The sequence below is a fragment of the Ursus americanus genome, chromosome 13 (genome assembly GCF_024610735.1).
Source record: "Ursus americanus isolate L20-20 chromosome 13, mUrsAme1.1.p, whole genome shotgun sequence".
Classification (NCBI taxonomy): Eukaryota; Metazoa; Chordata; class Mammalia; order Carnivora; family Ursidae; genus Ursus; species Ursus americanus.
The window spans coordinates 34,924,808-34,950,752 of NC_142139.1; the positions used below are offsets into that span (position 1 = coordinate 34,924,808).

The 25,945-nt window shown below is 44.1% G+C and overlaps 1 protein-coding gene across 6 annotated transcripts in view; it reads right to left on the bottom strand.

Annotated features, from left to right (window-relative positions):
* Window positions 1-25,945, bottom strand: part of ZNF827 (zinc finger protein 827) — a 165,515-nt gene that overhangs the window by 12,377 nt on the left and 127,193 nt on the right. For all 6 annotated transcript variants that reach the window (XM_045798885.2, XM_045798888.2, XM_045798887.2 and 3 more), the window contains exons 9-11: window positions 7,181-7,318; window positions 5,543-5,714; window positions 4,302-4,468 (exon numbers count right to left, since the gene is read on the bottom strand). In XM_045798885.2, the coding sequence (XP_045654841.2) occupies window positions 4,302-4,468; window positions 5,543-5,714; window positions 7,181-7,318 (477 nt within the window). The remainder of the gene's footprint in view (window positions 1-4,301; window positions 4,469-5,542; window positions 5,715-7,180; window positions 7,319-25,945) is intronic.

Here is a 25,945-nt window from a genome sequence, read left to right on the forward strand (position 1 = left end):
ATTCCAGGACCCTGGGGTTAATGACCTGAGCTGAAGGCAGACCCTTAACTGACTGAGCCCCCCAGGCGCCCCTGATTTTTTTTTAAAGATTTTATTTATTTATTTGAGAGAGAGAGAGAGAGAGTGAGCGAGAGAGCACAAGCCGGAGGGGGGAGGGGCAGAGGGAGAGGGAGAAGCAGACTCCCTCCTGAGCAGGGAACCCGCTGTGGGTCGCACGTGAGGCTCGATCCCAGGACCCTGAGGTCATGACCTGAGCTGAAGGCAGACACTTAACCGACTGAGCCACCCAGGCGCCCCCAGAATACCTGAGTTTGAATGTCACCTGTATCATTTAATGGCTGAATGACTTAAGACAGGGATTTAATTGAGTGTCTCAATGATCTCATCTTAAAAACTGGGGTAATAGCAGCAGCCTTATATCTTTATTGTGGGGGTAAAATGGGTTTTTATATATAAAGCACCAAGAACAATGCCTGGCTCACTGCAAGCATTATAGAAGAATGCATCACCATCATCATCATTATTTTATTATAAAATATAACATAATACTTATAAATAATAATAACAATCATTACCATTTTGTATTTTCCCATGCTGTTTTATGTACCTGGCACATAGTCAGCTCTCAGAAAATTTATGAAAATAATTATTAATTAATGGTTTTAAATAATAGTATTAGGGGTGCCTGGGTGGCTCAGTCGTTTAAGTGTCTGACTTCTGGTTTCGGCTCAGGGTCATGATCTCAGATCGTGAGATTAAGCCCCGAGTCAGCTCCCTGCCCAGGGTGAGTCTGCTTCCCTCCCTCTCCCACTGTCCCTCTTCCTGCTCATGCGTACATGCTCGCTCCCTCTCTCTCTCAAATAAATAAATAAATCTTTTAAAAAAATGATAGTATCATATCCATGGGGTAGATTTATCCTACACTATTTAAATATTTCCTTAAAATTAAATTTTAAGTGAAAAATAATATTTCAGGGGCGCCTTGGGTGGTGGCTCAGTTGGTTGAGTGGCCGACGCTTGATTTCGGCTCAGGTCATGATCTCAGGGCACTGGGATCGAGCCCTGAGTCAGGCTCTGTGCTCAGCAGGGAGTCTGCTTCAGGATTCTCTCTCCCTCTGCCCTTCCCCCTGCTCGCTCGCATGCTCTGTCTCTCTCCAAAATAAATAAATGAATCTTAAAAAAAGAAAGTTACAAATCATATGTAACTGAAAAAAAAAAAGAAAATTAATATTACATTGCTTGATTTTTTTCCCCGATGGCTAGACTCCCAGAAGGATTACTGAGTTACAGGCATTTTCAAGCCTCTTGGTCTATATACCTAAGTAGTTTTCAAAAGTTCTCCCACTCTGTGAGGTCACGGCCATGAAAGTATCAGCAGCATCCAATGACCATGGCTAACACTGGAAAATACATTCTTAATGCAATCGGTGAAACATAAGCCACTCTTTTGATGGCTAGTGAGGTCGAATATTTTCCCTTATGTCAAGTGGTTAGCTTTTATTTCTTTTATTGTGTATTGACTGCTTATGTCTTTTGTAAATTCTTCACTTAGAGACCTAAAGTGTTTCTTACCAGTTTATGTGAATTTTCTATGCAGTAAATATATCAGCCTTTGTCATTTTACACACACATTTTTCAGACTAGTTTTTCGGTTTTGTTTTCCTTCTCTTTTCCTTTTCTTTGGCAAATAGAAGAAGATATGCATCAAATCTCTTGATTCTTTTCTTTTGCCATTTCTTGAATCACTTAAGCTTTCACAAATCCTTCTCACTCTGGAAGTTTGATAAACATTCTATTTTTCTTCAAGCTTTTCTAGGGCTGATTTGTTAACGGGGATTGTGTAAGTCGTCTGATATTTATTTTGGTGTCGATGTGAGGTAAAGAACTGATGGCTGCATTTCCCAAATAGCTATTCCGATTCCTCAATGCTGTTATTGCAACATTTAAAAATTGCAGCAAAATTTGCACTGAGGACGTCAGGAGCACCAGAGGGAATATTTTTCCCTTGCTGATGTTCTCTGCAGACACGAGGACCCAGGGAGTGGGAGCAGGAGGGTAAGCAGGGGTCACTGGGAAGAAACTACCTAAATAGAGGGCAGCTCCTCGGATACCCACTCAGCACCCTGCTCACAGGTGTGGCCTGGGGAACAGTAGCCAGGAAGGAAGCATAGAAAGCACATGGATTCTGTGGGAGACCAAGCCCATCCTGGAGATCACAACTTCACGGCTATAACAAGAGAGCGCTGCAGATTTCCTAGGGGCTGAAAGGAAAGGCGTCCATTCCTATGACAGGTAAATCAAATCTGAGAACAAGGTCCACAGAATTAGAGAATCTTCTGCCTGTTGGGCATCTCCTGCACCTTCAAAAAGTCAAGGAATGGATGAAGGCCCAGGGGAGTTAAATGAGTTTCTCCATTTGCAGTGCTGTTTATGGTAACACGGGGTCTAGAACTAGGATCTAGAATTCAAAGTGTGCTTCCCTCCACCCCAAGTAACTTCTTCCCCATAGATGATATGCGTAAGTCAGTAGACTCTCAGGGTTCGGTAAGTGCCATGCTGGAATAATTTTCTTGCTCAGCACACACAGATTGTGTAAATGTGTTTGCACACATATACTCGTTCACCAGATGAACATTTACTCCCCACTTACACGGCACACGCACAGGGCCAGGTGCTCAAGGGACAGCAGCACCTTAGATAAGCTTCCTATTCGCAGGGATATGTGGCAGAATACGTATCACATAGCATCTATACTGCTTTGTAGCATAACTTTGTAATTATACAGCTTACTGACTAACAGATTTAGATCAACAAATCTTGGGTCAAATTCAAACACTTCAGAACAACAACTACATGCAAGAAACCCTTGCTGGGAAGACCATTAGCTTCTAAAAGGGGTCCTCTGGCCAAATCTGGCCTCCTGTTTTTGTAAATAAAGTTTTATTGGAACACTGCCAGGCCCGCTTTTTTGTGTATTGTCTGCGCTACTTTCAAATTCCAATTCATTCCAATGAATGTAGTGACAGAAACTGTATGGCTTGAAAGCCTAAAATATTCACTATCTGGCCCTTACATTAAAAAAAAAAAAACAAAAAACTGCTAGTTTCCCTGGCTAAAAAAAAACCTATAAAAAAGGTTATAACCTTATTCCCTAATAGCAGCAGTGTTAAAGGCTTCTACTGTATTAAAAAAGCAACTTCTTTAACGCCTTTCACTCTGGCTCTCTGTGCTAACAAACGAGAATATTCTTCCCAGGTAGACAAGGAGCCCTACCACCTCAGAGGGAACAAGATCTCTGTGTTCCTGGTGGCGGTGAGTGTGTTTGCATTGGTTACTTGTGAATGTGAAGTTTCCATCGATGACAATTAAGTGATTCTACATCCAACTGCTTTCCAGCCACTATGGTTTCTATGGTTTCCTTGAGGTGGGGTGGTGGTAGAGGGGCTGTGGCCCAGGGAGAAGGTTCTTGACTGGGCTTAGGCATACTTAGGGTGGAGAGGGTTAGAAGAATGGGAGAGTCACAGAAAAGAGGAGGAAAAAAAAGAATATCTGAAAAGCCAGTGGAAACGGAGGAGAGGTTGGCCTTTCCCTTCCTTAGCCAGTCCAGAAATGCTGACTTCAGTTTGTCTTTGACATGGGTTTCCCAGCTCCCCTGCTGCCCATGGTGCTTATGTGGTTGGAGCCAGATAACTGACTGTACAAATGGCACCTTCTCGCCCAGCGCAAGGGCTCTCTGCAGACCCCCAAGTCATAGCCGCTCAACTCCTGACAAAAGCAAGCTTTTATTGCTGTTGGCACCACGGAACCAAAGCAGCTGGTTAAAGCACCGAGAGATCCTTCTCGGCCAAGCACGTGGCCAGCACAACTGTCAGGGCGACTCCCCTTACCCAAGCCTTCAAGTACCAACGGCGCGAGTGGCTGAGCCAGCACCCAGGGCCGGCAGTTAGCAACACCAGCTTGTAATCTGTCAGCTCCCCAAACGTGGGGGGCGAGGGGCAGTGGAGGGGCTCCTCCTCATTCTCACTTAAGGACCGCACCTGGTGTGATTTGTAACCTTCGCTTGTGAGACGATGACTGCGTGGCGAAGTCACACTGCTAACGTCATTGCAAGGAAGACGTTACGCAGAATGGCAAGAGCCTCAACTGACAGGCGGGCCCGGGGCCACCTTCTCCCAGGCAAGCCCTTCCTTCGCGGGAAGGAGCGGCCCGTGTCGCCTGGTGAGGAGCATGCTTCCGCCGGCTGGGCAAGCACCCTGGGTGGTTGGGGGACGGAGGAGAGAAGGACCGACAGGGATGGTTACCTGTGTGCTTGGTGCCGATGTGAGCCTTCATCTCTGCCTCCTCCATGGTGACAAAGTCGCAGGCAGTGCAGCAGATGGAAAACATCCACTGCTCCTTGTCCACGTGGAGTGACATGTGGCTGACAAACTGCACATTGAGCTCGGTCTCGAATCCACACACGTGACAGCTGTATGAGGGCACGACAACAACAACAAAAAGAAGGGGAGAGAGAAGAGTGATCCTTTGTGGTCCATGCAGAAAACTGGACTCTTACACACCTTTTTCCTCCCACCAAAAGGTTTTGCATGAGAAAATTCTTCAGCTTTCTGGGATGCCTCTGACATGGTCACCGTGCCAAATGGATTAAGGGCCAGCCTAATGTAACAATCCTATACGTGCTACCGTGATGCTGAATAATCATAAAGTTAATTAAAATTTGTAGATTCCAGATGCCACACATCACCTTACTGATTCCTTTGGGCAAAGAGATGCGGTGCAGCTTTGCCAAGACATTAGCAGTGCTGATACACTGCTAAATTCGGAGCACCCAGCCTACCCCGTGAGCCTCTCCCTGGCTCTGGAAACCTTCTGGGGGGCAATGAAGGCACATGCAGGTCCTTGGGCGGCACTGCAAGCAGGAGCAAGTCCTGTCTGTGACAATTCCTGACAGAAGCCACCCATCCATGGAGACATTTCATGCAAAAGCCAAGTTTCCACCAATCTGTATGGACTGCCTGTTGGGCAAGATGCTGACCCTTGGGATTTTATGGCAACCAAACCAAATACCGATTCACGGTCGAATGTGGAAGGGAAACATAAAATTCCAGGTACTGAAGACAATACGACCAAGGGAAAATACGCAATGCTTTCAGGGCGATTTCCCCAGAGTTTTCAGATTTACTTTTCCTACTCTTCTTCTCCATAGGACAGTTCCCAGGTAGCAGCAAGGTGCTCCGTTACAAAGGTGGAAATTTCCCAGCTGCATACAAACCTAAAAGCTAATAATCCCCGGGCCCCCGCCGCTCTCTGGAGCTGCACTCCAGAGAGTCATCTCCAAGACCATTTCCCTTTCAATTAATTCTATTAGGGCCACCCAGGCCAAGAGAGGAGTCAGCGCAGCCCCTGGGTTCAGTCTAAGCAAAGCAAACACTAAAACGAAGGTTTGTGCCATGACTGAGAAGAGGGGTCTCGTCACATAAGCCCTAGCACACGGGCTAGGGGGTGTTCGAGAAAGTCGGGCACAGTCCCATTCACAGCTCACCTGTAATAATAAGGGTGCTTCTTCCCATCACTGCCTTCAGAGGTGACGGCGCTGACAATGTCCTCTGTGTCCGTACTCACCAGCTTCACCGAATGGACGGTCAGGTGCTGGTTCAGGTTAGCACGGCACTTAGCAGCATAGGGGCACAAGTGGCATTTGTATTTTCTTTCCTCTGCGGGGGAAGCAACAGGAAAAAACCCAGACTGCTCTTAAAACTGAACACCCAACACCTTGCGAGCAACCACTTAAAGCTATCCAGGAAAGGAGGGTTCAAATCTCATTTCAAACGGGGATCGAGGGAACCCCTAGGAATTATAAGTATCTAAAAGTCTTTATCCAGCAGGTCACGGCTGTATTTATTAGCACTTTCAAAGATTAAAGAAGGTTCCAGGGCAACTGGACCATCTGCTTTTTCCTAGACACCCACAGGTCCCTCTTCCTGAGAGGGGAGCCCTACAGGGGCTGAAAGAATATTGTGTATATGCGAGTGTGTGTGTGCACGTGCTCCCCACGTGTCAGCCGAGGGTGGGCGCTTAGCTGGGGAAAGGGGAATAGAACATAGCCTTCCTGGGTCTGGTGTAAGAGAAGCCCCATCATTTTCCCTAAGCTCCGGGCCTAGGTCAGCCAAGAAATCAAAAACTAATGAAATTACAGGGGGGGAAAAATGACTCGTGTGAAATAATTTAATGAGAAATTTTCATTTTACGCAAATAAAATTAAAAATTTCAATTAATTTCTTAATGAAACCCTCTCATAAAACTGACAACGTTTCAGGACTCTTCGCAGAGTGGCATTCTGAATTCATTCGACTCATCAAGCTAATTACAGTAAAAGGAGCAGCTTTGCTTTCCTTGTGCAGATAAAGGTGGCAGACGGTAGCAGAAAAAGCAAAGAGCAACTTCTTTTTCTATCCCTGATTCTTACTCTGTGTTACTGGGCTGGGCTTTAACAAATACCAGTCTTACCTACTTCACAGCAAAGAATGAGGAACGAGGTTTTTCTCCCACAAAATGTAAGGCATCGTCATTATTACTATAGGTGGTCCCCCACATCTGAAATGCTTGCGGCCCAGGGCTTGGTGGGGCTAGGGGAGGAGCGCCACGGTGCCGATAAAATACAGTTCTTTCTCCCGGGGGAGAAGGAAGGGATTTTTGTTGCATTAATTTACTATTTATTCCTCCTTTATCCTTTCTTAATTTGGTTGCCTTCCCTTTCGCAACATGCAGAATCAAGCACATTTCTCAACTATTACATGAAGGTAAAGATAGCAACTGTCTCTCTACCAGCTGCTCTGTCCCTCTGCTGCTCCCATTTACCATGCTAAGATGAGACCAATGAGATGGGGGGCAGCCCCATCCCCTGCACCCTCAAGATGAGAGCGATACGTTTCTTAAGAGCCCTGGAATTTTACTGGATACACCTACGTGTGTATCTTTTCTCACCAATCCTCCTTTCAATATAAATAAGACCTTTCCCAGGGCCTTCCTTGAACGTGCCAGGTGAAGTGGTTCGAAAGGTCAGGACAGAAACATTTCCACCACTTCCGGTTATAATTCTCTTAGAGAAACTCAACTTCTTGAGAGGAGAGGAGCTGGAGATCCAGAGTGCAGAAGGCATCGGAGTGAGCTCCTGACTCACCTGTGTGCAGCGAGAGATGTCGGGACAACGTCTGCTGTCGGCCAAACACTTTCCCACACACATCGCAGGGGAAAAGCTGGTCATTGAATTTCCAGGATGGCAATCCGTTTCCTGCCTCTAGTACTATCTTTTCTGTGTCTGGGCCAAAAGAGCAAAGCATCATGAGGGGTAAGCAAGGCATCGTGAACAAATTTCATTTTAGGCAATATTCATCAGGACTTTGGCAGAGCCTTCCTTCTGAAGAATGTGGGTGGTAACTGCCAGTAAGTCCCAGTAACCTCTGGTCTTCACTTTCATTTCCTGTTTCTAAGAAGGCTATTCTTGAAAGTTGTGGTGGCAAATGGATTCCAATTCTAGTCAAGTCTCCAGTGTTTTCTCTCTTTGTCACCAAAGGTCAGCCAACCAAACCCTCCAGGAGGTTGGTAGCATGGTTTAGCACGGTGCGCAGTATACAGTCGGTACTCAATATTTGCTAAGTGAGTGAATGCTTGAGTGGCATGTTAAAACACCAGACGTGCACACTCTTGCCACAAGACAGTAAATACAGAGTGCCAAATCTCGGATTCTGATGGGAAAACGAATAGTTCGCTCCCTTGAAGGAAATACACTTCCACTGCCCTTTATGAAGAGAAGTTTTGCCCTAGGTTCTGGATCGTGCAAAATCCTTAATGAGGAACCTAACGTTACACAGACTGGGTGATGACACCTGCATCCCACTTGCTATGTTTGTGTCCCCCCCAGTTCACAGGTTGAGACCCCAGTGCCCAAGGTGAGGGTATGAGGAGGTCACGCCCTGGGAGTTGACTGGGTGGGGAGGGTGAGCCTCATGAAGGGACTAGTGCTCTTAAAAGGAGACCCCCAGAGAACTCTCTTGCCCCTTTTGCCATGTGAAGACACAGCGAGCAGTAGCCAGTCTGCAACGTGGAGGAGGGCCCTTACTCGACCCTGCTGGAACCCTGATCTCAGACTTCCGGCCTGTGAACAATACATTCCTACTGTTGCTATAAGCTGGGCTGTCCGTGGTATTTTGGTATAGGGGCCTCAGTGGACTCAGACACTACTCCACATAAAACTCTCCGGGCAGGAGGGCACAACTAGGATTTCCCCGAAGGTCTCAGCCTATTAGGAAAGTGATGAGTGCTGCCAGTTATCTGCACATACTTCACAGCCACGACTGAGATGTGTGGACACGAATATACCCTCCTGTCATCTTAAAATGTTTGTATGTTCTCATCATCATCCACAGGATTCCCTCCGATTGTCTCATTTGTGTTTCTCCTCACTGAACTGTAATGGGCTGCACAACGTAACTTCTACAGTAATAGAAGGAGACGGGTGACAGAGAGAACACCAAAAAGGAGTGAAGGGGACACGCTGACGAGGACCCTTGTCTGGGCCACTGAGACGCCTTGAAAGGCCTCCCTCTGAAGAACAAGACAATTTACCGAGTTGCTAGCTTGTCTTTACCTCAGTACATGATGGCGGGTCTTCTGAAAGCGCACTAGCTGCTGCTTTATAGAACTGGTGGTAATTACTACGTGGTGGTAATTAAATGGTAGAAAGAACTTTTCGTAAGATCCATGCCAATGAAACTGCCCAGACCACCGGACAGAGACCTCAGAAGAGACAACTCTATTTCCCACAATTTGGTTAAAACTGCTTCCCAGATACAGGCTTCCACCTGCATCGGGGTGAGTGGGCGGGATCAGGTTTTGTTTGAACGCAGATTTGCCCGATAGTATAATCTAAGGACAAGCAGAAACAAACACCAGTGTGTCTAGGGGGGAGGGGTGTGGGGGATGATGGCGGAATCGCAGTCCTGTTTGCTCTGAGGCACCTGCCAGCAATCCCAACGCTGATAAGGCACATTTATTGATTTATCTGTGTTTGTTAAAACACAGCTCTTTGGGCCTCAGGGACAACAGCCACTCTTATTAAAGCAGGGCCCTGAGACTAAAAATGGGGGGGGAGGGGGAGGAGTTGGGGGGAGGGGAGGCAAAAAGGGAGGTACTAGCCATTGAGCTGTTGAGGACACGAAAACCACTCTCAGATGTCTGTCCTTGAGCCCAAGCAAGCAGTGGCCATTTCAGCCATGCGGCGATGAGAGGGTATTTTAGTCGTTCCTTTTAAGTGTGTAATCAAAATGGTGCTTCAAAGGAGGGCACCAGTCATAATTATAAGGAGAGGTCAAGAGGGTACAGGGTCTTCCAATAACATTCACAACAAGAATGAATTAATTGGGTCACATACCAAACAAGTTGATGCAATTAAAACTAAAGAAGTCTCCTAATAATTCTTTCAAGTATTAGTCACACACTTGAGAACTTGAAGCATCATAAGAAGGCCAATTCCCTCCACGGGCCTTAGAAAACTATTAAAACTATGAATATTTGCTGCAGCTCAGGCAGGAAGGACACGCTCCAGTCACAGGGGAGCAGCCAGAGGCATCGGGACCCGAGCCTTGTCTACACCAGCTCCTGTCCCCGCCTGCTGTCTGCGTTTCCAGCAGCCAGCCGTTTTCACTTCACAGGCCGGAACAAGGAACCGTAGGCCCTCTGCAGCTCGCCCACAACACGACTTGGAAATCGCAGCCAGGTGAGGCTCCAGGGAGTGGAGGGCAGTGCGAAGGGGAGCGTTATTTTGACAAAACAAGCACCAAGGTAACGGGCCTGCAGCTCTCCTCATGCACCTGCAAGGAAGCTGCCAGGGAGCTCGGCGGATGCGGCGTTCTTCCACGTGTCCTGGAAACGGGGCCACTCAAAAGCCACGTGAGAAACTGCACACGCTTTTTGGATTCCTCCCTCCCTCTCTTTTGCCACATCCAGTCAGTCACCAAAAACTGTCCATCTGGTTCTAGATGGAGATCTGAATGTGATGGGCACCTAGCAAGGACAAGCTTGGGAACGTCCACGGTCTGCCTTTTCGAAGCGGGACTGGCCCGCAGTACCCCTGAGAGCTGGCAGCTGGGGCCGCAGACTCTCGAGGGGCGTGCCAGAACACCGTAGCATGTTCTGGCTCTTGTTCTTGATGGTTGACCATTAACAGAAATATTTCCCCATACCGGGGTGCCTGGGTGGCTCAGCTGGTGGGGTGTCTGCGTTCAGCTCAGGTCATGATCCTGGGGGCCTGGGATTGAGCCCCGTGTTGGGCTCCCTGCTCAGTGGGGAGCCTGCTTCTCCCTCTCCCTCTGACCCTCCCTCCTGCTCCTGCTCTCACTGGCGCTCTCTCTCTCTCTCAAATGAATAATAAAAAAAAATCTTTAAAAAAGATATTTTACAATACTTAAATTGTGAGCTTATTGATAAATTTATAAAAACTGATACATAGTCCTGTACTAGTCTGTATGAATCAGCAATAATGACTGTAACCCTACAGTAAGGAGACCACTGTGGGGACAGCAGCCCTGAGTATCTTAATTCATAGACGCAGACACCCGCTTCAGCACTGTCCTGGGACCCGAACGAGTTGGCCTGGCTATCACTGGGGTCACAGGCTACAAGTTTAACAAAAAGATTTCATATTCTGGTGTGTGTGTGTATGTGTACAACATTGTGGAAGCTAAGACTGATATACTTTATGTAAAGTTTTTCTATTATTTGATTTTTAAAAAACTTAGGAAACAAACTAACGAAAGATCTCAAAGATCTTTCTGGGATCTCAATTCTGCCTGAACTGAGTCATCACCTCTCACCAGGATTGCTGTTAAAGCCTCCTGAACAGCCCCTCTACATCCCAGTAGCCCGCCCTCACTGGTTCCAGAATGGTCTTTCAGAGGCACAAATCTGATGTGTCTTGTCCTGTATTCCAACGGCCCCTCCAGGCCAGGCTCCTTCGAGTGCCTTCTGAGGACTGTCACAGTCCTTCACAATCCTCTAACCACCTCCCACCTCCCGCTCCCCACTTCACCCCCAGCCACCCAAATGCTCAGCAGACTGAGCTGCTTGTCCTTTTGGAAAACAAACCAGTCCCTCTGAAGCCGGCAGTGCTTTCGAATCCGTTGTACCGGCACCAGAAGCCCCACCCCACACCAGCACTTCCGCCGGCCCAGTCGGGCTCATTGTCAAGCCCTGTCCAGATTTCATCTCCTCGGTAAAGCCTTCCCCAGGTCCCAGGCAGAACGACTCATTTCCCCTTCTCTGTCCCAAAGCCCTTTTATGAATACTTTCATTGCACCTCTTTACCTGTTATATTATTTATGTATCTTCCATATTACATGTATCTTTTTCACGTACAGCAGCCAGTGAGTCCAACAAGCAGCGGTGCTCGATAAATGCGTTCTCTGGCCCCCCTTCCCTGTTAGAGTGTGAGTCATCGAGCGGAAGGGGTTCTCCGTGATTGACTTCTGCGTCCTCAGCATCAGCACAGTGCCTGATACACGACAAGTGTGTAGTACAGATGTGCTGACTACAGGAATGACTGGATGAAAGCATCTAAGTGAGGCAGGGAATGAACACTATTCTTCTTTTATAGTGGGAATGACTGAGGCCTGGAGACGGCGTTGGTTAAGGTTTATGGCTAATTCAGGGTGAAAATAAGGCTACCTGCCTTCCAAATAGGTGTTTTAACTCAACCCAAGAACTGTGATTTAAGGATTTTATTAGTGAAAATATCTGCGGGTCTGAGCCATACCCCAAAGGTTCTATATCCTTCCTTCCTCCCAATAACAACAAGCCAGGAGATTATTCTTTTCAAGACAAACTCTCTGGCTGACTTGGTTGATCAGTTAACCCAGCAGCCCAGCACCCCACGAGGAACTCTTCCCATTCATTGTCAGTAGCAACAAGTATCAGCCAGCTGAGCACATTTCCACCTCAACTGTCTTCTTCTGTTCTGCTCAAAAACAAAACTTAGTTTCTTTTAGATGCATAGAGAATTTGCATTATAAAACTTTTTATTGAAGTATAACACTTAAAAGAAAATTCCACATAATAGTAACTGCTTTTAAACAGTTCATAGTCACGAAACAGTTTGGAATATAAGTACTATTTTGAAACATTTTTGCTTTTCTTCACCTTTATTCCCATATCCCTTAGCATTTGTTTCATTATTTTAAGTAGCTGTGAATAATGATTTTCTTCATTTCTCTTAGAGCAAAATACTCCTCTAATGATATCTTTTGTACAGAGAGTCTCTGAGGATTCCTACAAAGAATTTTACTTACCTTCATTGTCTTAGCCTCTGATTCCTAGTATATCCATTAATTGTTTCCACGAATTCGTGACTACTCAGTTTTATCTGATCAGCTGTGTCTCTCTCTACTTTCCCACCTGTGGCTTTTGTCTTGAATGTCATTTGGGACTTCCCCTCTTTCCTAAACTGATTTCTGTTTTACATGAAGTAAATATGTATATAGGAACAAGCACTTTTATCCCCATGGTACAGTTGGAAAAACAGGAGCTGACGGAAAGGAGAGTCACCATCTTAGCAGTCCCAAAACGAGGCTCTCACAGTTTGCAGTGAACTGTGGCCCCTCATTCATAATGAGGCCTAATGACCAAGAGACAGTATGCCAAACTGTGCCTCTTATGACCTAGTGATCCAAGGGGACACGTTTCATTTCATGCATGGGTCCTGGGACGAGAACAGCAAGTGCTTCTCGAAAAATTTCCATGAAATTAATCCAGCTGGTAGAATCTGGGAGGGAGCCTGAGAGACTCGAAGGAACATTAGATCGAGGACAGGGCTTAGACTCCTTCGAAACCATCTCTTTCATTTCCATGAGGAAAACACCAAGGCATAAATTCCAGGCCCTCTCCCACAACTTGTACAAGGCTCAGTACCAGAACCAAGGTTTTCATAGTAACCAAGGCTCCGTCCTGCCCCAAACCTTAGTTCAGAGAGGAGTCTTAAGGATCTTCTCCTTCTGTGTTCTCTTCTTTCTTATAAGGAAACTGAGGCCTCGAGAAGTCAATTACCCCAGGTAACCTGGCTCATGACTCTGGGAGAGCAGAGACTTCAGACCCGCAGGCTCACTGAAGCTCCTCCAAGCCCTTTGGGATCAATGCCAAAGTCTACAACAAACAAGGAAGGGATTTTTCTTCTCCTCCTGTTCTTTGGCTCTGAGTTTAATATTCTTGGTTACAAGTGGACATGTGCGGATTTAGCAACAATTCACAGACACTAGGATTTCTTTCCATTTTTCTTCTTGAAAGTGTCAGCCTAGAATATTTCCAGCCACAGAAAAGTTAGAAACTGTAGTATGTCGAGTCAGAATAAAGAAGGAACAAGAGGGAGATGGGAAAATCCTAAAAGCCAGCTCCCTCTGAGGTAAACTAGTTATTACTGAAGAATATTCCCTTGGGCCTTTCATTGACACTTGGGGAGCATTTTTGGTAAACAAACAAACAAACAAGCAACCCCCACCCCCCACCCCTGGCAAACCATACCAAAAAAAGGACAAGCAGGGCAAAGGAAAGGACTTGAGTTTGCTTCTTTTCCATTTGAACACCATCTAGCCCCTGACTGGTGAACTGTTTGGCTTTGGTGGTGTGCTTTGCTGTGTGAGATCTCTGTATCTCCTGCCAAAACAATCTTCTCAAAGAACCATCTACCAACCTGACTTTGGCAAGAGAAATGCAGAGAGGAGAAGGCTTTATTTGGTTAAAGCCGTAAGCAGAAGATTGGCCAAAATGTGACCTCAGCGCATAAAGAACTGTCCAGATTGACTAAATCTGCATTGGCTGCTGCATGAGGAAGAGGCTCTGGGGCCGCCTGCGTTTTCCATTATGACAGATGGTATTTTGATCATTTCTTTCTTTCATTGTCAAGCCTGGAGTTTCAAGGCCAATCTCAACTGAAATTCTGAAATCCTGTGCATTTAGAGTCAGAATCCTGGATAGGTGATTATCTGGTTAGATCCTGGCCCTATGGGCTCCATCCTTTGCTTTCATGGGCTCTGCAGGCCTCTGCTTAAAACAAGTCGCCGCCTTCTGAGGACTGCTTGTGAATTAAGGAGTCGGCTGTGGTGAAGGACTCTGGGGGAGTTGACACCTTTGCTCCAGTGCTTCCAGTTCTTCTATAGCCTTAATTTTTTTTATTTTTAAAGGTAACTTGGCAGGTCCTACCAGATCTATTAGGTTCCCTAGGGTCACCTCTGTGCAGGTCTTGGTGTAACCAAATCCCCTTTAAGGACCCCTGCAAACACTCTCCCAAAGCATGGGATTTTCTGCCGGTCAAGACGTCAATTCAGTGAACAGCTAGGGCAGCAGAATTTAGTGATCGTTTGGGTCAATCTGTGACCAATTAAAAACACTGGATGGTGATTCTTAGGCATAAGAGTTCACAGGCTCGATCTTCTGTAGGCTTATTTCAAACTTTACTGCTTAACAAACTTAGGAGAGTCCACGTACAGGCCCCAGGAAGATGAAGCCCATCAAGCATCCCTCCAAAACCTTCCATGAAATAAACCCAGCTGGTAGAATTTGGGAGGGAGTTCTAGCAAACTCTACTCAACAGAACATTAGATCAAGCAGAGGACACAGATTCCTTCGACTCCAACTCTTCCATTTCCATGAGGAAAAAACCAAGGCATAAATTCCAGGCCCTCTCCCACCCCAGGGTACCCCACAACTTGTACCGGAATCAAGGCTGAAAACCAGAATCAAGACTTCCACAATTATGAAGGCTCCATGCTGCCCCAAACCTTAGTTCAGGGAAGAACCTTAAGGATTCTCTTCTCCAAAGTTCTCTTCTTACATTTAAGGAAACTGAAGCCCAAAGTACTTAAGCAATTGCCCCACAGTCTCATTCAGGCTCCTTTCAGCCTTGAGGAATCAATGCCAAAGTCTACAACCATGAACGGTTTGTAAAACTGGTTCTTAGTAAACATCCTGGGATCAACCCAGAAAAGTGGGATGAAATTTTTCCTTAGTGCCGGGCAACAGTTAGCCTCAACTAAATCCTTACCAGTTGACTTGTAATCTCTCTCTTTTTTTTAATTTTTTAAAAAGATTTTATTTATTTATTTGACAGAGATAGAGACAGCCAGCGAGAGAGGGAACACAGGCAGGGGGAGTGGGAGAGGAAGAAGCAGGCTCATAGCTGAGGAGCCTGATGTGGGGCTCGATCCCATAACGCCAGGATCACGCCCTGAGCCGAAGGCAGACGCCTAACCGCTGTGCCACCCAGGCGGCCCGGCTTGTAATCTCTTAAGCTGGTAAAGAATCATAAATGCTTTCTACATCTGTTGGTATGTTTGTTTGGTTTTGTTTGTTTGTTTTCTGTGCAGGGTATTTTAAGTCAATAGAAGAAAACTGGACCTCGAATACTCTGGTGACTGACAATGGCTAGGACTTGGTACCCCTAATTCCACTGAGGCTAATCATACAGAAGTTGAGCACTTCAGGAAACTTCTCTAAGCATCCAAACATGGAGCATCACAGCCAGCCTCTGTCACCTCTGTCTAAGTTAACCTTAAAAAAAATGCTTTGGGAATTTGGCTGCTGCTGCTACATTTTCCCCTTACTTGTACTTCCAAGATCAGTGGGTCCTCAACAAGTGCTTACTGAATACATAAGACAGTCACATCACCAAGATCACAACTGTTGAACTAAATGGCAACCTGATTCTACGTTGCAACATGAAAGCAAACTGACAATATTGATTCAGGAGTCACATCTAAAGGACTTTGGTTATTATCTTGCCAAATACACAGATCAGTGATCATCTCTCTTCTTAATGATGACAGTAGGACTTAAAGTATCAGCAGATGTCCTCAGAATGTCCTAATGTTGGGGACATGTATAAATCTTTGCTAGAAAACCATCAGGCCTGGGAGCTATGTCCTTCTTGTGGCTTTGTGACAGACACTGCTGACTGTTTACATAATATTTAACAGAGCTACAATTATTTTATTTTTCGGGTGGTTATGTGCCCAGTTAAAAACATGCTCTTCCCTTCCCAGCCTCCACTGCAGTTACAGGCTAGCCATGAAACACAGTGCGGGCCAATGAGATATAGGTAGGCGTTCTTGGGGAGAGAGTCTCTGACATTCCCCCACTCCCTGAAAAAATGACAGTCTTGTAAAAAGGCCATTCACCCTGGGCTCTTTGTCCTCAGATATATGGCGGTACAGCAGCCCTCTTTCAACCATGAAGATGAACACCATCTAATAAGGGCTGGTAGAGCAGAAAACTAGAAGGAGGCTAGGTCCTCAAATAGCTACACCAGCCCTATCCTGTCTATTTCTGAATTCCTTCTTACGTGGAAAAAACAGACCCCCATTTGGTTAAGTCACTGTGGTTAAGCTGAACATAATTCTAACAGATAAAGGCTTAAATTGTATAACCAGTTTCACCCCATTCTGGCAGTTTATCTCCAATATGCAAAACAATATCAGAGTCTGTTAAAAGTATATTAAGGAGATAATGCATAATTAACACAATAGTTTACATTTATGGAGGATTTACCATTGTGTGAGCTACTGTACTATGCAGTTTACACATATTACATTGAACCTTATAACCACACTATGCATTAGTTACTGGTATTACCATTCCCATTTTACCAAAAAAAAAAAAAAAAAAAAAAAAGGAATAGCAGGCTTAAGGAGGTTGAACAATGAATTCAAGGTCACCCAGCTAGTAAGGGACAGACTATCGCAAACCCAAGTCTGTCTGATTCCAAAGCCCATATCCTTGATCGTTCATTACATTATACTATTCTATACTGTGAGATCAAAGAAGAAAATGCAAGCGTTCTGATTTCTTTTACCAGAGACAAATCTGTTGCAGTTTTGACTTGTTCTACTTTAAATTTTCCTGTATTCACCGACCACCAAGAAGAAGCATCTGTGACCACATAAATTTAAAGGGGGCTTTACTGGGGAAACCCCAATGCTTCTACCCAGGACCTAAATGGACAGAGTGGTGGACTCAAAGCTTTGGCCTCATTTCTCTTGCCCACTTCCTCCCTCTGCTTCCTAGCTCTTGACTGCTGGCGGCTTGCTGCCTATCAAACTCTGAGCGCCAATTAAGTACATTTTAATTACCAAATTCCTTTTAGGTCAACTTTCACTTGCCCCAGAATAAGACCCTATATTGACTCTTCCAACTTTCCCCAGGAAAGGAAAAAACAGGCACTCAAGTGTGGAGCTACCCCACCGAGTATTGGGAGATGGCAAATCTGAGTTTTCTTCTATGAATTATTAGCAAGTATGGGCACATATGAGAACATCTTGGGAAAAAAACATTATCATTGTCTGGGCAAACAGAATTGGGCAAAAAGAGGGATCTTTTTTCTTTAGTGTTCCACTAGATGCTTAATATGTATTTACTGAATAGATGTGGGGATGAATAAACTAAAGGAAAACAGCAGAATATGATAAAATATGAAAATTCAGACTTCGAAAGTACCTCCTAAGGTACGAAGATTTTAACATCCACTCACTCCTAAAATTATATGGTGCGCTATGCAACACACCTCTAGAGTATTTTAAAAATATTTAGTTGTTTCTTTTAAAATTCAAGTCACAGCCATTTCCCAATATTATTCAAGTAAGCCTCCAGGGATTCCGCACTTCTCTTCACTAAGATTGGAATCCACTGGTATTCTCAATTATTCTAGTCCTCTTTTCTTACGGACAAGCCTTGATCATATCATCCATTCCTTTAAAGATCTCTAAATGTGCTTAAAGCCCTTACCAGCCCCCAGACACTGCAATATTCCTGTGTGACTGCATCCAGTTTCAAATTCTCAGTCTTCTTCTCTCTCTGCTCCTAATCTATTCAACTCTGTATTCATAGAAAATATAACTCTTCTATTTTGCCTTTCTCTTGACCTTGGGCTTCAGCACATTATAAAATTTATGTTAGTTGATGTCAGCTTTACCATCTTAAGGCAACACTGATCACAAATATTTTTCTCCTTGACCCAGATACGCTATCTATTTGATTAAACAGAGTTTTGTGTTTTCATACGGTGGAGATGTCTGTTTGTTGGTTTATTTAATGATTTCCCCCCAGGCAGGGATCATAGACAGGATCAGGAAATACCTTGTTAGGTAGGAGAGGAGGGAAAGGATGGTTAGTATTTTCCTATGAAAGTATGCCATACTGACTGGCAGCACTGGTAATTTGTTACCAAGAATAATAAGTAACACAGTTGGCAAATATTTTACTTTTAAAATAACTATATCAGGCCATCCCCATAATAATATCATTGTTAAGAGGTGGACAATCTCTGGCTAAGGTTTACTTAGCACTTACTTCATCCCAGGCACGGTGCTAAGGCTAGGTCCTTTGCTTGCATTATTTCATTTAATCTTCACAACAATACATTGAGATTGGTCTCATTATTATCTTCATTTTATAGATGAGAGAAATCAAAGCTCAGAACCATTAAGGAATCAGCCTGTTCTCACAGAGCTGCTAAGAGGCAGAGCCAAGAGCTGAACCCAGGGTACTCAAGCTAGAAGAACATGGGATCTCCGGCTTCCCTTATGCTGCAGTAACCCTCTGGGTGTGTTCGTGGGGTGTGTCACTTCTTTTTGTGAAGGATCTTTAGTCTCTGTATCAAAGTAGAAAAAGGCTGACAACTGCTGGCTTGGAGATCTTCATAGGCTGATGACCTTGATTTGGGGCAAGTCCTACGGAGGCCATGGTCATGTGTTTCATTTTTCTCTTTCCTAGGTGGCAAGTGTCACTGCATTCTATGGTCTCAGAAGAAAACACAGTCTTATCAGCTGCCTTGAACACAAATGTTCCTGCTGAACACACTATGGAAGGCTTAACGTAAATTTAATCCTATTCCAAACAGATATCCTATCGACAAGGGGTCTGAAGAATTGAACTTGTATATGAAAGTTAGGGCATTACCATTATCAACAGAAATAAATGGAAAATCTAAGCCACTTCTATTTAATCATTTCAGGATAGAAAGAATAAAAAATGGATTTTTGGCTCACAAACCAGACATGTAAATATCTATTGGCCTGAAAATATGTGAAGAAACAGATAATACTCAATGATACAACTCCAAAGTAGTTCAGCAAAAGGAGAAATCTATTTTTTTTTAAATAGTATCTTCCATTTCGATTTGAAATTTGAATGGAAATCAAATAAATTAAATAGAAGATATCAATTGTAGTATTTCAGCTATGAATCAAACCATTAAAAAAAATCAAATAATACATTTGGACAAACAGTGGCAGTCCCTTCCACCGTACTGAAAATGCAATATATTCTAGCTATGTGCCCTGTATTACTGTAGGTGGTATATATGTACTTTACTTACATCTTCTGACTTGGTCAACTTTGAAAGCATCTCTACTTCTCTACCTTTACACAGATCTTAAATAGAGTAGACAATAAATATTTGTTGATTTGATTAAGATTGCACTAAGTATAGGCAAAAGAGGGACCATATGCATTGATGCATGACAGATGTACATTCATATAATCACGTGCAAAGAGACAAAACCGAGACATCCCCATCTCTGTGGTGCCTCTTCCCACCCCATAACAGAAAGCCACCACCCTCTAACTTTGATGATGAAAGTTCAACCTTTTTTGGAGACTTCCCCTCAGCAGAATCTTTGCCTCACCTTCTGTGGACTAGGGAGAACCAAACAGGAGGCACACGATGCCTTCTAGTTTCGAGAGAGCCCGAGGTGCGGGTCAGCTCATTGCCTAACGTCACACAGTAAAATCCTGACTGGCAGTGAACCAGTCTTAGCCTAGTGCCCTCTTCACCTCCTCCCCCTGCTTGCCCACAGGCTGAAGTTCAGGTTCTTAATCACACCACAGACCGAAGGCTTTGCATAACTAATCATTCCCCAAACTGTACACTGTATGATAGAACATGTCCTATAGTGGAGAACAGATGTCACCATGAGAATCTTATTTTCTGCTTTTTCCCAATTTTGGCATGTGCACATTTGTAACCTTAACGTGGCATGAACAGAGATCCTTGCATTTCATATTAATATGGGGACTCACAAATGCTCCTTGAGTTGGAATGCTGCCACATTCTGATGAACAGCGTATGGCTGTTTTTCCAGCGTATGAATTTGCCTCAAGGTCCTGTTGGTGTGTTCGGAGCTGAAAATGTGGTCACATTCTAATCTTACAGGAGATAATGTCAGGTGAAACTCCTAGAGATATCTCCCTTTCTCACTTAAAAAGCACACACATACCCGACACCGTAAAGGCCAATGGAAAAGCTCTTTACTTATCAAGACCAAAGCCACAGAGCTATTTCTACTGTTAAGGAGACCGTAACATCCTCAGCAGAACAGAGCACTGAATCACACCACATCCCCAGTACTTGCCTGGCAGGTGATCCGGGGGAAAAAGTGAGTTTCCAAAGGGAAGGTTTTCAGACAGGCACACCTATTCTTCTGAAGTGAAGGTTTAACCCAAATGGCAAACCACGATGCCTAGACTAGGGCTGTTAAGCACACACGTGTGCCTGCCAAAAGATCAGGCACCACCAGCTGCTTACGGGGAGTGACCGTGTCTGCCGCTGCTTCCCTCGCTGCATTACTTAGAGATAACATGACCCCCTCACTAAGGCACCATGACAGGCGTTAAGTATGCCCTTTGAACCCATTTTTGTCCTCAGGGACAGAATGTGGAAGTGCTGAATCACGATTTGATTAGGTTCATGTATGCGGGGCAATGGGCACGTTTAAAAGAAGAGAAGTAGAAGCAGCTGTCATTTTTCGGAAATTCTTTGTACCTGTTCAGCTAGAGTAGGGCATCTTATACCAGGGGCTCCTCAACTAAGGCTTCCAACTGCCTTTCCATTTGGAGCCAGTCAACTAACACATCATATAAGAATGTGTAAAAGAGAATGGGTTGTCGATTCCGGGCACCCATATATGTGGCCTAGTAGTTACACAATCTTGTCTCCATATGGAGATAAAATGGCCTACTGAATGTAGTAATACGCTCCAACGTGACTCCATTGAACCACGTCTTTGGGCCTTGATGTGCCCTATCGAAAAGATGCTAACATTCTCTATATCCTGTTAAATGGGGAAGGACGTAACCATTTGATTCCACAGGGTAGAAAAACTTGCCATTTGCAGCCATACTTCATTTCCCATTTTAATTATCAGCTTGAAAGGAGGCTTTTTAATCTTTCAAGTGGAGGGCTGCTTGAGAATAAATGTTCCAAAAATAAATATCAATACACACAGATATGTTTTCACTTGTCTGTATATACAATATCTCTGGAAGGATGCCATGAAAACTGGTAACACTGGTTGAGTGGCAGATAAGGGGGAGGGTGGGGGAGGGAAGGGTGGAGAGGGAGGGTGGTAGGAGCCAGGAGCAGTGCACTGGAGGTGGAAAGAAGGGTGGGAGGAACACTTCATTTCATCACTTGCAAATTGAATTTCTAACTAACCCTAAAGATTTGGTATCATCTCTCCATTTACCCTCTTAACACTTGTGCAGGAAATATGGCAACAGCACCAATAATGAAATCTACTGAGAGTCAATGATGTGCCAGGTGCTCTGTAACGTACCTGATGTACGTTATATCATTGCTTTTCTGAGCAACCTATATGGTAGGTGCTGTCCCCTTTTCATAGATCCTGAACCAAACCACACACGCTGATCAGAAGTGGACATGCGGGGGGTGTCCTTCCAAGGACAGCCCTGAGTTACACAATTCTGGGACTACATTTGCAATAATGATTAATCAATGGAATCCTAGTACGATCTCATATTCCAAAACAAACACTGAGGTGTTCAAGAGTCTCCCACAAACAAATCATATGTGGTTCAAGTCAGAGTAGGAGTCTCCGTGTTGGAGAAAAGAGACTCTAGAGAACAGAGTAAGTACAGATCTTGCTCTTAAAGGCAAACTCATTGCCTTCATGTAAAATTATTTTCAAAAGCTTTATGTTGACCTTTACAGACACTCCCTTTACTGCTCTTATATAATAATAGCCAGAGGATTATCTTTCTATCAAGTTACAACTGTTTACCTGGTCACTCCCATGAGTCTTATGCTTTGTTCAAGTCGGCCAAGGAAAGATTTGTGAAGTCCCTGAACTTTTGGGAGGTAATTCCTAGCCCCCCTACTCACAAATGCCTGCCTTAGAGGAAATGGACTTTGTCCCCTTTTCATTGGAGCTTGTTCACCAATGTAAGGCAACCAGTCTCATTCCCATGGGCTCCTATGCCTTTGTTTCCTGTATTCATTTATTTTCAAAAGAAAGAGGGAAGGAGTGGAACCCCAGTTTTTCTGTTCGGAGGAATTAATACTCTGAGACCTGTTTCTTCAAGTTATGAATAATTTTTCAGCTTATACTATAATATGTTGAGTTTTAAGAGATCAAAGCTTCTGTGGTAGAAATGGAAATGATTTCTCTGAAAATTCCCACTGTACTGTTGTTAAACCCACACGACTTGTGAGTGCTTACTAGTCAGCCTACTAAATATTTTGGCACTAAAGAATTTCGGTCTAAATAATTTTCATGTTCATATGACACTATGAAATTGTTTTCTTTATCATTTTCTGTTGGTAAAATAATAATAATTGCTATAGAGTAACCAAGATCCTTCTTCCCTGAATTTAAGATGAAATGGATACAGGATAAGCCTGTTAAGTTTTATGTTGTGAGGACCAATGGGACTTTGAGAAGAAAATCAAGACAAAGGTTTGTGTACTGGAGTTTGGTTGCTCACACTAACTTCACATTCACCCCAGAGTATGTTACGGCCTGTAGAAAATACATCCTGCCCTCAATACAACCATAGACATGATTTGCATTTCTATCACTTCGTACAGAAGTAAAATGGTGACGTGCTGTCAAAATTTACACTAGTAAAAAGTATGCAATGAGACCTAACAATGAACATGGGTGTTTTAGGGCCAAACTATACTATCATCAATCTAGGATTTTCTCTGACACACACACACACACACACACACACACACACACACACACGCATGTTTGCAGCTTTAAAGATATTCTAACCTTATTTTTAGTCATTTGCTTATTAGAGCTGAAGAGACAATGTCAGGGAAGGATATCTGCTACAAGATGTTGAAATATAGAAGTGCAGAAAGTAAGACAACTACAGCCATTTGCAGATCTTCTGAGTTTCAGTGTTTTTACTGTGAGTTCTTAAATTCCTTTACTGCGGAGTAAAGAAAACGATCAAGTGTAGTGAACTTTGTTGGATCAAACCAGAGATCTCTGACATCTGCTGAGATATCAACAAATGAGAGGCAAGGTTCTCTACTGACAAAGCAGCTGGAGCGTTAGTTGTCTACACTGACTAGCTTGTCCACTGATACGGTTTCATTGTAAGAAGCTGGCAACCCACTGGTTCATGAGTTAGCTCAAGTCTACATCAATCCCAGTTTAACCTGATCTTCATTTCAAATCAAATCCCACTTTCTTTTTTATTGAAGTACAGTGGGCATACAACGTTACTTTAGTTTCAGGTACACGACATAGAGATCCCACAACTCTGTAAGTTATGCTATCCTCACAAGCATAGCTCCCTTCTGTCACCATGCAGTGCTATTACAATACCACTGACTATGTTCTCTATGCTGGGCCTTTTGTCCCCACGACTTATTCATTCCAAAACTGGAAGGCTGGATCTCCCACTGCCTGCCCTTCACCCACTTTGCCCACCCCCTTCTCTCCCTCCCCTCTGGCAACCAGCTGTTTGTTCTCTATAGTTATAGGTCTGATTTTGCTTTTTGTTTGTTTGTTTGTTTATTCATTTGTTTTGTCAAATTCCACATTTTGATACTTTATTGGGTGTGAGGGTTAAAACTCAAAATTAGATCAAAGCAACCCATATTTATTGAGATTTTAAAACTAAATGAAATTAACATATTTATGTGCAAAAAATAAATTAAGGCTCAAATCAGCTGATATGAAATTGGTCAGGTGCAGGAACCCCCACAATAATAACAATGTTCAGAGCTCTTAGTCTAAGGTGCTATGTTAAGGACTGTTCTGAGTGTTTTCCATGTAGTACTTCAGTAATCTTTATTATAACCCTATGAGTTAGATATTATCATCATTAGCAATTTACAAAAGGAGGAAGTCCAGGCACAGAGAGTGGAAGAAAACTTGCTTAAAATCAACTCAGCGAGCAAGTGGCAGAGCTAAGATTTGAACCCTGGTGGTTTAGCTCCTGCCCTAGCACTGCCTCACATGTGATTTTGGATTAATGTAACAGAGTGAGAAAACAGGCCATGGTAGACACCATCGTAGTCTCTGACCTCTATCCTCACCAAAGGCCATCTGGAATTATTAAGCAGTCTTTGGGTTCCTTGCCTTGAATTAACCTAAGACAAGATATGTGAGGCAGAGACAGCTAGCCGTCCTCCAACACCCATGGGTTTCTTCTTTCTTTAATAAAGGCACATCTGAGTCTTAGCTGGACATGGGGCCTCCATAACAAAACACTGTCCGTCTCCCTAACAGGTGGCCGTAGCCACGTGACCAAGTTCTGGACAAGAGGATGAGAAGTGATGTGCATACCTCCAGACCTTGCTCATGCCCTCGACTTCCTTCTTGCTTCCCTGCTACTTAGGATGTGGATGGGATGGGGGGCACTGGTGCTGTCATATTGGACCACGAGATGGAAACCGTGTGCCAAGGATGGCAGAAGAAGATAGAAGGAAAGCGCCCGAGCACCCTGAAGCCACCAGAGGAACCCCGCACTGTTTATACTCTGGCTGCTCTAGAAGAGAAAGAGAAACTTCTACTGACTTCAAGCCACTGATACTCTGGCGTTTTTACAGCCAAAACTTTATCCTAACGAATCTTGAATCATTTAAAGGATGTTCAGTTCGTTTACAGGGTGTAGGGCTCTCACTCTATAATGTGTATTTACTGTTTCCTGAGATTTTAATGATAATTCATGAGCAAGACTCTGTCCTGTTTAAGGCTTGTTTTTCAGACCTCTGTTCTACAGAAATAGTGTCAAAATGGACCAGTTGTTAATTACGAACCAAGCGCAAGAGTTAACAGAGCTATTACATAACCACACTGTCGCTTAGAAACTTGAAAATTTTTCTAGAAACACATGTTTACACACAGTCGAAGTGGTATCATTTAATTCGTCTATCTGGTCTACGCGTTTTAGCTTTCAGCACACCCTTGGTACACATCTGTCAACACCTAAGGCAGCCTCTCTGCCTCAGCGCTACTGGTATTTTGGACCAGATAATTCTTTGTTGTAGTCCGTTCCACGCATTGTAGGATATTTAGTAGCTCCGCTGGCTTCTATCAACTACAGCCAGTGGCATCTCTCCCCCTAGCCCTGACAATGAAACATATCACAGACACGGTGGAATGTCCCCGAGGAGGCAAACTCACCCCCCCGTTGAGAACCCTACAGTTCATGTATCCCAGGTGGCAGCTTTTGGGAAAGCAGAGGTTGTGACTATTTAAATTCTAGTGGGGATGCAGACAGGTGGATCCTTAATATACTTTTCCATGATAGTGGTGCCCTGGTGATTACCAGGGGCAAGGAGAACAAGCTGATTCTTTATTTTTTAAATGAAGAAGTTCACCAAGCTTTCAATAAGAAAATTCGCAGGGCAGTAAAAAAGTCATAGGCATAATTCCAAGCACATTTAACTATTAGTCCAACTTCCTCTATCCAAGGTTAAGATGGAAATAATGGTCTGTGTGAAGTTAAAAAGAAAAGAAAAGAAAAAACCCTGCGTATGAATAGAACTCTTTTATAGAAAGTCTAATGATAGTAGAAAATCTGACCCTTCAGAATTGAGAGCCTTGCCCTATTCAACTTTCAGTTCCTTTTAGCCTTTATATGTTGC